Source organism: Sesamum indicum, linkage group LG1, assembly GCF_026168435.1.
Source record: "Sesamum indicum cultivar Baizhima isolate 11 linkage group LG1, ASM2616843v1, whole genome shotgun sequence".
Lineage (NCBI taxonomy): Eukaryota > Viridiplantae > Streptophyta > Magnoliopsida > Lamiales > Pedaliaceae > Sesamum > Sesamum indicum.
Window position 1 is genome coordinate 23,194,387 of NC_142657.1, and position 11,717 is coordinate 23,206,103.

Below are 11,717 nucleotides of genomic sequence, written 5' to 3' on the forward strand. Positions count from 1 at the left end.
GTCCAAAAAGCTCATTTGAAGCCTTGTTCATAGATTTTCGTATTTAAGATGAGTATTTTTCCCGTAGATTGTTTTTTTTACTATTTCATTTGTTAGCGCTACATTTGGCAGCGTTATTAGAACAATTTAATAATTGTACTTTTTATTTGTACGATCTTATCCTTCATTGATTTCAGCTCTTCGTTATATTTTTTAGTTGAACGATCTCATTCTTCCTTGAGTTCAACTCCTGATTGATTCATTATTTCTTGATTGCAGGTCTTTGTTGATTTAGGTGGCACTAATCACGCTCAAAATCTCTTATCATAAAAAAAATAATTAAAGAAAACTAAGGTTTAACTACACTAAATTTTGATGTAATTACATGTAAATTTTTCATGTTTGAAAAATTACTCATATAATCCCTAATATATATTTTGATCAAACAAATAAATTTATTTATTAATAAAGATTATGAAATTTGTTGACATAAACAAATAAATTGAAGAAAATTCATATTTACTCTCGATTTAACTTTCTACGTACTTAATACAAGTGAAATAAAAAATCTGAAATAAAAAATCTGAACGCAGAGTTGAATATTAGGATTCCGATTAGACAATCACTCCTCCAACAAAACTATTGTACTCAAAAAGAAAAGAAAAAGAAAAACAGCAATAGGAAATATTAGAAATGAAAAAGTAAAGGAAGCTTTGGGGTGGAGGAAGGGAGTGAGAAATGGAAATTAGACAAAGTTATAAGAAAAGGAAAAGGGAAAAGAGGAGAAAATGAGGAAGAAATATGAAAGGCGTGAGTGTTGATGAGTAAGACAGCATTAAGGAAAAAAAATACACCACGTTGTGGGATTTTCTCTTTTCTTGCACCACATTAAAACCCTCATCAAATTCCTTGAAAAACACCTCAAACTCGCTTTTGTTTATGTCAAACAGAACCAAAAAGCCCTATTAAAAAGCCGCCCTTCTCTTTCATTCCTCTGTTCTTGTCGTTTTGGCTGCATCATTTGAACGTGAAAGGCATTTAAAAAAAAGAAAACCCAAGAAAAACAACCCTCCTCTCTATGTAACATTGGTGGAGACAATATATATTTATTTATGTATGGGTATGGTATAACTAATGTATAGACGTGTTCATCCGCTTAGTTTAAACTCATCCAGTTTATGCACTCTCACTCCCTCTTGAATATTTAATGATTTGGTATTTCTTTGTTTCTTGAATCTTCTTTCGCTCCCTGAGGAAAATAGACTGCTTTTTTTTTTTTTTGTGTGTGTGTGTGTGTGTTCATTGATCCGTTCTGACCGTTTTTCTGGCGAATCTCGAGGATTTTGAGGTGTGGGCGAAGAACCCATTTGTTCAGAGGCGGGATTTTTGCATCGAAGGTACAATTATGGGGAGAAATCGTCTTTTTCTGTAGGGAAGAGGATTTTCACTGTGTTCTTGAGATCTGTTGGCGTTGAGCCGAAAATTTTTACCTGTTGTTTTGTATCTTCTTTCTTTGTTAAATTCTAGTGTTGGGCGTTTTGTTTTTCCTCCATAGCTCTGCTTGGTATAATTTTATGCTTCACCTAACATTAATTTATTATTTTGCCTCTTTAGCGGATACAATCTTTATAGGTTTGGTGTATAGAATTGTGAAAGCTGGTCCTTTATTGAATGAATAATAAATTGAGGAACGGCTGAGTTAATGGAACAAATGCAATCTCAATGAATGTTTTCGGCCTGGAAGTCAGTGGCTGAACTTTTTGCTTTCTGTCTATAAGTATGGAATGTGATCTGTGCTTATAGGCAAGCTTTTCAGTCCTCCAAAGGGCATTACTCATAAATATAGCTGCTTATTTTTGCAAGTCTAAAACATTATCTTTTGTGCTCATAAAAGCCAGATGTAGTAGTGTATAAATCTCCAATTTTGATTCTGGGTTCTCAGGTTATCTATTCTCATATTTGAGGAACATATTTCTGTTCCCAATTTGCGTGTTGTAGAATAAAGATGCTTCTGTTGTCCTTTCTATTCATTCGTTTGCCGTGATTTGTATTTTTTCAGATTACTCTTCTTTTTGGTCAGTTCACTTACTTATGGATAAAATCACATTTCCTTTTTCTTTTTATCATGTGCCGGATCTATAGAAGCATGCGTGTTTTTCAGTGGGGTTGTGTTTGGAAAAGAACTTGTTAACTTCATTAATCATTGCATGAAGTCAAACTGAAAGTTCATTTGTTGAGAAGTTATCATAAATTTAGTTCCTGGAATTTGGTGAATATTTATTAGTGAATATTTACGTTACTGAAGCTTTTATGCTTTCTTATGCGTAAGATTGGCATTGATCTCTTGCATTTCATAAGCTTCTACCGGGGCGATATATTTTGTTTAGTGTTTCATCATAACTTAATACATGTTTAGTTTCCCATTCGTAGTTTTTATTGGATATTACTTCTGTAGTTCTGCAGATTCGTCATCATGGCAGCGGAAACTTCATGGGTTAGTCATTGCTTTGAAAACTTTGCAAGTGGCAGCGTAGACTTTGATTCATTCTCGGACCTTAATGACGAAACTGATAAAGAAGCTGCTGCAGTTTCAATGGATTTAATTTTGCCTGATGATCTTTTGGAACGTATATTATCCTATCTTCCCATTGCTAGCATTTTTAGGGCAAGTTCCGTGTGTAAAAGATGGCATGAGATAGTGAAATCAGAAAGGTTTCTATGGAATAGTTCTCATGTATCATCACAGAAGCCTTGGTACTTTATGTTCACGAGTTCTGATGAACCAGTTGGTTATGCATATGATCCTGTCCTTAGAAAGTGGTATGGGATTGACCTCCCATGCATTGAGACATCCAATTGGTTCATTGCTTCATCGTCTGGGTTAGTTTGCTTTATGGACAATGATAGCAGGAGTGAGTTGTATGTTTGCAACCCAATAACCAAATGTTGCAAGGGACTTCATGAGCCTCCTGGCCCAAAATTTTCTGATTACAGTGCATTGGCCGTCTCAGTAAATAGGGCAACCCACAGTTACAATGTCTCGATTGTTAAATCTAAGCAGGTTCCTGGGAACTTCTTTCAGTGGGATCTCTCCATCCATCTGTATGATTCGGAAACAACGACATGGGTTACGACTTTGACGGAGGTTTTAACAGGGTGGAGAGCTGGTGATGAGAGTGTGGTTTGTAATGGGGTATTATACTTCCTAATTTACTCGGCGGGAGGTGGTGCTCGTGACAACCGTCACGGGCTTATTATGTATAACCTCAGAAACCGTTCACCTCATGGCGTATTGATGAGGAGTTTCATTCCAGTGCCTTGTTCTCTTACATGTGGCCGTCTGATGAACCTGAAGGAAAAGCTTATAATGGTTGGAGGCATTGGGAAACATGAGCGGCCCGACATCATTAAGGGGATTGGCATTTGGCTTTTGAAGGGAAGAGAGTGGCAAGAGATAGCCCGAATGCCCCATAAGTATTTTCAAGGTTTTGGTGAGTTTGATGATGTTTTTGCCAGCAGTGGTACAGATGACCTCATATACATTCAGAGTTATGGAGCACCTGCTCTTCTTGTTTTTGATGTCAATCAGAAGCAATGGAAGTGGTCCCAGAAATGCCCTGTGACAAAGAGGTTTCCCCTTCAGCTCTTTACTGGTTTTTGCTTTGAACCAAGGCTGGAAATTGCACCCTAGTTTCATTTCACATTGAATTTAATCTGGTCTTTTGCTGCAAAGCTCTTGATGTCTTAGATGATAAAATGTTTCACAATTTCAAGTTTTTGTTCAATTATGTTGATTGAAAAAGTGTTGGCAAGGGGTTGTAGGTGATGCAACATCCGGTAGCCCTTCTCATATCTATTGGGGACATCCAAATTCTTTTCATTCAAAAATTCAAATTGTGGTGGATAGAAATCAAGAAGCTGAATCGTCTTTTCTTCTTTGGGATTTGCATCTTTCGTGGCTCTGAGTTCATTGCTTTTGGAAGGATGCTATTGCTTGTATTATTGTGTATGTTCAAAGTTGGTGGCTCTGATTTTCCATCGTTTAAATGTTTTCTTTGGTCATGAGGGAGATCACGGGGATATGGTTTTGTGATCTTTTTTCTTTGATCTTGCAGTATTTTTCAATCTTGAATTCAACAAGAATCTTGAAATGTCCCTTTACTCTCTCTCTCCCTCTCCCTATATTTTATGTGTATACGGTGGACCAAAAAGTCGAGTTATGGAAATGGGGTTGGATGCTTGTGATGTGTAAATGATGTTACAACCCTCCTCACCATACTTCATCTGGGATTATTAATACTAGTCATATTTGATTAATAATGCTAAAAACACATTATATGATATCAAAACTGGACTTGCGAATGTCATATTTCATTTGGATTTTGGACCACTTCCCACCCAATCTTGCTTCCATATTGGGCTCATTGACAGGATGGGCCCTATATCTCTGTCTCATTTAGCCGCCCAGTCCAGTTAGCGGGACCCACTCTCTCTCTCAATAACCTAACCTCAACGGTGATAGAAGGATGAGGATAACTGCGATTTATGATCCGATTGTATATATTACTCTTTTCATTTGCGTTTAATATGGACAATATATCTATATTAAAGACTATGATGGTGATAAAAGCATTTGAGGTGGGTCCAATTATTACATTTTAACCCAAGCAAAATTTTTGAGTGGCTGAGATTTGCTTTATGATTTTCAATCTCCCAATAGTTACAGAAAGCAAAGATAACGGACTCATTTTTGAAAGTAAAACCAATTAAATGTATAAATTCAGCAGTCTTACTCTTACAATACATATAGGAGGTTGGGTGGATTTGGCGCATAAACGCTATTCCTCACCTTTCTCTCTTATTTCTTATTAGCTGTATGGTTACACTTACACACTCTCATTATATAAATTAATTTTGTCTTTTAAATAATTATATATACAATCATAAAAAATATTAATATCATATACATAAATTATCATTCTTTTTTAAAAATATTATACTTACACTCTAAAAAAATATAAATATCATTACACAAACATCTTGATTTTTTATTATCAATGGTTACTTATGTAATTATACAAAAATTAAAATTCATTTATGAAAACAGATAATAAGTCACAAGTATGCGTATAATTACCTCAATATATAATTGTGCGTACCACGAGTTCTACGTTATTTATGAATATTAGAAAAAAAATATTTACTTTCTATCTTCTATCTTCTTACTAAAAAAAACATATTATGAGAAATTATGTACATAAAGAGCCAAATTTTTAGTTAAACCAAATTAATTATAAAAATTATATAATTGGTTGATATTTTTAAATTGTACATCGATAATGTAATAAATATATTATATTTATATATAATTAATTTAAATATAATAAATTCAATTTAAATTAAAAGCTTTATTATCCGAATGGGACAACAAATAAAATAAGGGGGACCAAATAAAGACAAAATAGGAGAAAGGGGAGCATGAGTAGTACCAGGTGGGAGTAGAAAGGGCCGTTGCAGGCCCACGTGTCGTCTTCCACGCCACCCTATGAACTGAAGTATGCCAAGATCCTTGTAGATTTACATTTACCCTTTTAATCCTCCCCATATATATATCTACAGAAGCCATAATTAGATCCCTCCCCCTAATCCCACTTTATTCCGTCGTAGCCCTCTCTTTTGAGGAGCAGAGCATGGCTGGCATGCAATCAAAGCCTTGAAAAAAAATGGAAAATTTTGAAAACATGAATGGGGTGAACAAGCCCGGAGAGAGAAACCAAGAGAAAAGAAGAATTGGTTGAGAGAGAGAGCGAGGGCGGCTGGCTGCTGCATTATTTTCCATTCAAGAAAAGCCCACAGGCACAGACAGAAAGAGAGAATTTTGGTGTCAGAGAGTGCAATCAATGCTCCCTCTCTCTGTTTGGGTGTTCGGTGTCAGTGTTTGCGTGACTGACTGAATGATAAAGCACCAATAATTTGGGGAGAGAGAGAGAGAGAGAGTGGGAAGACTGTAATTTGAAATTTGGAGAGAGAGGGGATAATGGATGGTAGGGAAAAAGTAAAGGACGAGGAAGGAAAAAGGGTAGAGTTAATGGTGGAAAAGTTGAAACGGGGGATTTTAGTGGGGAAAAGAGAGGGAAATTCTACTCCCTCACCCACATGGAAATTTGGGTTAATACAACCTGATGGAACTCTCATTCAAGATTTCAACTTCTCCTACACCTCAAACACTCTTTCTGCCAGGAAATTGGGTGCCAATCTGTGGGAGATGGAGCCCCAACTCAATCTTAGGGCGCCAAAGATGAGCAACAATGGGCCTAATTTGGGTCATCACAAACAAGACAAGACTTTGAAAGTTCCAACAGAGTCAAATGAGGCACCAGCTGAGCGTCCCACAGAGCAGGTGATATTTGTATCCGTGAGTGCTTCATTTGTTTTAATTGCTTTCTCTGCTGGTCTTTTGTAGTTTCCTTGCATTAGTGATATTGAAGATGCAGTTTTTGGTGTATTCCCCATGTTTTCTTGATTCCTTGCATGTTGGACCTTAAAACCTCTGGCTATGATAATCCTCCTCATGGGGAAACCTTGTGGATAAATGGGTAGTTGCATGATTGAAGATTCATAGCTGGGAGCTTGCATTGAAGATGTTGATTTTGGTGGGTGTGGGGTGGGAGATGGGGAGGAATGTGAACCTATATCACCTACCCGGCTATAATTTTTCTGTTGCCATGCTGCTAATGCTTGTGGAATTTATCAAGTCTAAAATTGGTAAATGTTAGAAATGAAGATGAGCATCGCCCTTACTTGTATGTCATTGTCACTCTCATGATAATCATTCGTGTATTTGAACGAATGCGGTTTTGACTCTTGTACTAAATTACTGGAGAGGTTTCTGGATCATGTATGTTATCTGAGGCCGCTCGTTGGTTTCTTGGTGGTTGTGTGCTGATTTTTAGTTTTTTACCCCCTAACATGACAGCCAACGTCTGGCATTAATTTGAGGAAGCAAGTTGAACCCTCACAGACTCAACACAATCTAAGAGTTAAAAATGTTGTCGAAGCTCAACAGCCACTATCTCCTGCTAGTTATTGTGGCTCAATGGAGGTATTCAGTAGTTATCTTATTCTTGATCTGATGATCTCAGCAGTTTGATAAAATTTGAGGTTTGACCATGATTCTGCGTTGGAATGTCAAACTACTAGATTTTATGTGTCTACCTCAAATTAAATACTTGTGCGCTCCCTAGATTTTTTTGATACCAAAATCTTGGATAGATGTTGTTTCTGAATTTGTGTTGTCAATTTGATGAGGATTGAGGTTTAATTGTTTCTTCTCTGACTTGCCAGATGCCTCCTTATAGACCTGGAACCAGCCCAAATACTTCTTTTGTCTCTAAGGGAAAAGTTGGAGAGTCGAGTCACAGCCTAAAAACTTCCACAGAGTTACTCAAAGTACTCAATAGAATCTGGAGCCTTGAAGAAAAGCATGCATTAGATATGTCGTTAGTGAAAACCCTGAAGAAGGAATTGGACGAGTCCCAGAAACGAATTCAAGAACTACTGCAGGCAAAAAAAAGAGATCAAAGTGAAATTGATAGTTTATTGAAGCAAATAACAGAGTATAAAGTTGCAAGGAAAAAGGAGAGGGATCGAGTCAAAGATGCGGTTAAGTTAGTGGAAGACAAGCTAGAAGATGAGCTGAAATTGAGAAGAAATTCGGAAAAGCTCCATCACAAGCTAGCTAAGGAGCTTTCGGAGATAAAATCTTCATTCTCCAATGCTTTTAGAGATCTTGAACGGGAGAGGAAGGCACGGACTTTGCTAGAAGACTTGTGTGATGAGTTTGCGAAAGGAATAAGAGATTATGAACAAGAAGTACGGTTCATGAAGCAAAAATTTTCCAAAGGTCAGATTGGACAGGAAGGCAATGATCGGTTGATCCTTCATATTTCTGAAGCCTGGTTAGATGAGCGAAAGCAGATGAAGCTAGCAGATGCTCGTGATGTTTCAGAAAAGCAATCAGCTTTGGACAAGTTATGTTTTGAAGTTGAATCCTTTCTTCAAGCAAAACTATCTGGCAATTCTGCGAAAGATGATTACATCTCCTCAAGAAGTCCACTCAAGCGTAAGGTACCTGCAAATTCTTTCGAATCGCTTCACTTGAACGAGCCTGCAAGTGCTCCATGGAATAGGAATGATGAAGATGAATCTATCAGTACTAGTAATCGTTGTTCACAACGTAAAGTGTCGAGCTTGAAGCAAGCAGATATTTCAGATAGCCATGTCAAAGAAACAGCCAAACCAAAGCCAGTGAAGAAAAAAGTACAGTCAAGAAAGGTTTCTGATCCATCTAGCTCACACGTGCAGTTAGAAGAGCCCCTCATTGAGAGAGAGCACCAGCCCATGAATGTGGAGGAATCAACAAAATCAAGAATGGGAAAATTGTACGAAATGAGTAATCCAAGGATGCCTGAAAAGGGCGAGATGATGCAAAGATCTTCACGGGAAGGAAAGAGCAAAATAACTGAGATTGATGCTGGGTTGCAAGATGCAACAACCAGAAATCCTCCTCCAACATCAGAGGATAAGTATGAGAATAGTTGCATTGAAGGTTTTTTTGATCCATCCACTTTTGCTGGCCCTCCCAGTCCGGTAAAGAAGTGGACATGGACGTCTGAGGTATCAGCAGCTGATCCTGATATCTGCGAGTCGTCTTCAAGATGGCCAAAAATCATAAAATCCAATACTTTGAAGATGAAGTTGATGGAAGCAAGGATAGAAGGGCAGCAATCTCGTGCCAGAACATCCAAAGGTTCGTCGAAAGTCGACTAAAACCTGTAACTCGAGATATGCAACTCAGACAGAGGTATTAGTTAGACTTGAGAAATATAGTGATTATGTTGTATGATTAAGGAGAGGTCCCTTTTTCTTTTGTACAAGAAACTACTTCCCCTTTTTGTGTAGTTCCTTCCTGAGAATACTTATGAAACCCTTAACGAGAAATTTTGATATTAGTTCCTTTGTTTATGTACAGGTGATATCAGCAGGATGCTTTTCTATTTATGGAAATGCTATCAAGAAAATGTTGCTAGCATTTTTGCTGATGCATGTTTTTTGGTATACACTTTTCAAATCCAACCTTTAACAGAGATGAAAAAAAAAAAAAAGATATGTAAATCAATAAAAACAGAGAAATATGCATGTTGAGTTTGTGATTTCTTGAATTATTTGAATTTTATTTAAATAAATTAATTACTACTGTAAATAGTCTCTTCCGGACATTTTTCTAAAACTAAAGAAGATTATATCGTACTTATCTACATATAATAAATATTTTTTTTATATTTTAAAATATATATTAAAAATAAAAATAAAATATATAACAATAAATTACATTTAAAAAATAATTTAAGATATTATCAATACAATAAAGAAATCTGTATAATAATGTTAAATGGACTGTGAGTCATTTTGTAAAATGAAAAAGTAATTATAATTAAGTTTTTAAATAATTTAATTAGGGGTATGATTGTTGTATTTAAAAATTGATAGGTTTGGTTTGTGAGCATAAAGGGTATTTCTTCTGTATATTAGTATAGATTAAAATACTATTTATAAATTAAAAATTCGGGATTTTTACCCACAGTTTCTAGTCAAAATGGGCCCGGCCCGCATCTAAGATCCTCCTCGGCCCGGTTTCCAGGTACGCATGGGAATTGGGTTCGAGCTTTCTGAAGTTGACTTGAATTCATTTCCACTACGACGTCGTGCGCAAGAACGTGTTCTTCTCTCACAGTATACAGAGAGGTAGGCTAGTAGAGGGAGGTGCTATGGCGGCAGCAACGTTCAGATACTTAGTGCAACTACACAAGGACGTTCCAAAAGCAGCGAGATTCTACTCGGAGGGCCTGGGCTTCACCGTTGATGTCTGCTCCCTGCGCTGGGCCGAGCTCCACTCTGGTCCGCTGAAGCTCGCTCTCTTGCATTCTCCCAGGTATTTTTCTTTTTTCCTAAATTTCGAATTCTGTTTTTCGATTGCAGTTATTGGTTGATTGATCATGAGAATTCGGCTACAATTTGGATGTTAATATTCCAGTCCAGCCGTGCTATGCATTTTAGTAAACACTCCCACAAATTGAGGATCTGGGAATTCCTAATTTGTATATTTAGTTTTGAAGTTTAATGGGGAAGGGTCCAAGTTATCATTAGTTCTGTCCTCAAAGAGAATGTGATGGAATTTGGTTATCGGTTTTCCTCATTCACTTGCCTCCTCCAACTTTAGATCAAAACGGAATGTGAATATTTTTTAGTTGTAATCTGGTGGTGATGTAATTGGTAAACCCGTAGTTAGATGCATAAGATTGGTGAATACTGTAGTTGCAGTTGTACAAAACATTAACACCAACTGTCCAATCTTTCGATGATGACCATTTCGTTTCAGGTGTGTGCTTCTTGAAAGTGAAGTATTCAGTGTGTTGTTTGCTTGTATTATTCATCTGATTCCTTAACAATGTTCTAAGTTGCACCCCATGAATTCTTCGTGGCTACTGTTTTCCGTTTCATATTTCCAAGGTTTAGCTCCCAATGATTATATTGTTGACTGCTGTTGTTAACATTGGTAAGGTGCTATAGAACGTCATGGTAACCTATTCTTGAGAGGTATCAAGAAAGACATGTACTTTAGGATCAATGATGTATGGAAATAGTACTCCTTATTTACATTACATGCTAAAATCACTTGTACTTTTAAAATTCTATTAATGAATGGGTAGGTGTCAACCTAATCCCCCACCTAGGCACACGTGGTTTTCAGAAAAGAAAAAGAGTATCAAGAAAGACATGCACAGACAATACCTAAATCATCCATGTATTAAGTTGCTTGATATGAATGTAAGATTTGTTTCATCACTTTCTTCCTTTTCCTCTTCCTAACATCTTGGACAGTCATATAAGTAGATTATTTGCTTTCTCAACTTTTCAGTGACCATGTTGAGCAAAAGGGTTATTCATCACTACTATCATTTACGGTAACAGATATCAGTGGCACTGTGACAAAACTAATGGCATTAGGTGCAGAACTGGATGGTCCTATTAAACATGAAATCCATGGAAAGGTAATCTCGCTGTGTGGAATCCTTTATATCGCATAATTTTTCCTAAGAAAGTTTCAACATTGTCCAGTTTGTTGGCTTTTAACAGGTGGCAGCGATGAGGTGTGCTGATGGTCATGTCTTAGGTCTTTATGAGCCTGCTTAAAAGTTCCCCAAGACGAGTACTTAAAGGTGCTAGTAATTGAGGTAGAACACCATGTCTTCTATACATGCACTCGTTAACTTGCTACATGATGGTTAAGGAAGGTATCTGTTGGAGTAAATATTAGCTGCTTAATTGTTAGAAGCAAGGGCTTCTGATTATTGAATGGAGCTCCTGGAACATTATGCTGCACTAGGTGTAACCTTTTTATGCTTCAAGATCCCATTCCCTTCCATTATGTTGAGAATCTGAAGCATGAGATGATATTCATGAATCAATCCTTGAAACTTTCTTCTGAATCGAAAAAGTCGTACCCTCCATGAATGACTTTCCACTTTGGTATATATGATTATATCCCCTGCAAACTGATTTTGAAATTTTATTGCTGATTCAGTCATTTTGAGGTCCCCTGAAAATAGCAAGATACTGGATGTTTGTAAATCCAATTTCATATTGATTAGGCTCCACTTTATGCATGCTTTATCATA

General features: G+C 36.8%; 3 protein-coding genes across 7 annotated transcripts; all 3 read left to right on the plus strand.

The window, feature by feature from the left end:
• Positions 1–808: 808 nt before the first annotated feature.
• HWS (Galactose oxidase/kelch repeat superfamily protein) lies at positions 809–4,135 on the plus strand. Of its 2 annotated transcripts, none has more exons than XM_011094950.3 (2): positions 809–1,376; positions 2,435–4,135. In XM_011094950.3, the coding sequence occupies exon 2, from the start codon at positions 2,453–2,455 to the stop codon at positions 3,668–3,670; it is 1,218 nt and encodes a 405-aa protein (XP_011093252.1). In that variant the 5' UTR covers positions 809–1,376; positions 2,435–2,452; the 3' UTR covers positions 3,671–4,135. The 2 variants fall into 2 exon arrangements, with proteins under 2 accessions (XP_011093252.1, XP_088736886.1); XM_088880760.1 differs by lacking the exon at positions 809–1,376 and adding an exon at positions 1,383–1,921.
• A 1,474-nt stretch (positions 4,136–5,609) lies between these two features.
• On the plus strand, positions 5,610–9,809 carry LOC105173300 (uncharacterized protein At5g41620). 4 transcript variants are annotated; one of them, XR_002287135.2, is made up of 5 exons: positions 5,610–6,379; positions 6,956–7,081; positions 7,324–8,842; positions 9,011–9,093; positions 9,680–9,809. XR_002287135.2 is itself a non-coding variant. In XM_011095004.3 (4 exons), exons 1-3 carry the CDS (start codon positions 6,017–6,019, stop codon positions 8,806–8,808), a joined length of 1,974 nt encoding a protein of 657 aa, XP_011093306.2. In that variant the 5' UTR covers positions 5,610–6,016; the 3' UTR covers positions 8,809–8,842; positions 9,011–9,177. The 4 variants fall into 4 exon arrangements, 3 of the variants coding, with proteins under 3 accessions (XP_011093306.2, XP_011093298.2, XP_020549601.2); XM_011095004.3 differs by lacking the exon at positions 9,680–9,809 and having other exon boundaries at positions 9,011–9,177; XM_011094996.3 differs by lacking the exons at positions 9,011–9,093; positions 9,680–9,809 and having other exon boundaries at positions 7,324–8,990.
• LOC105173284 (uncharacterized) lies at positions 9,807–11,637 on the plus strand. The gene is made up of 3 exons (XM_020693965.2): positions 9,807–9,970; positions 10,958–11,090; positions 11,176–11,637. Exons 1-3 carry the CDS (start codon positions 9,807–9,809, stop codon positions 11,230–11,232), a joined length of 354 nt encoding a protein of 117 aa, XP_020549624.1. The 3' UTR covers positions 11,233–11,637.
• Positions 11,638–11,717: the final 80 nt, after the last annotated feature.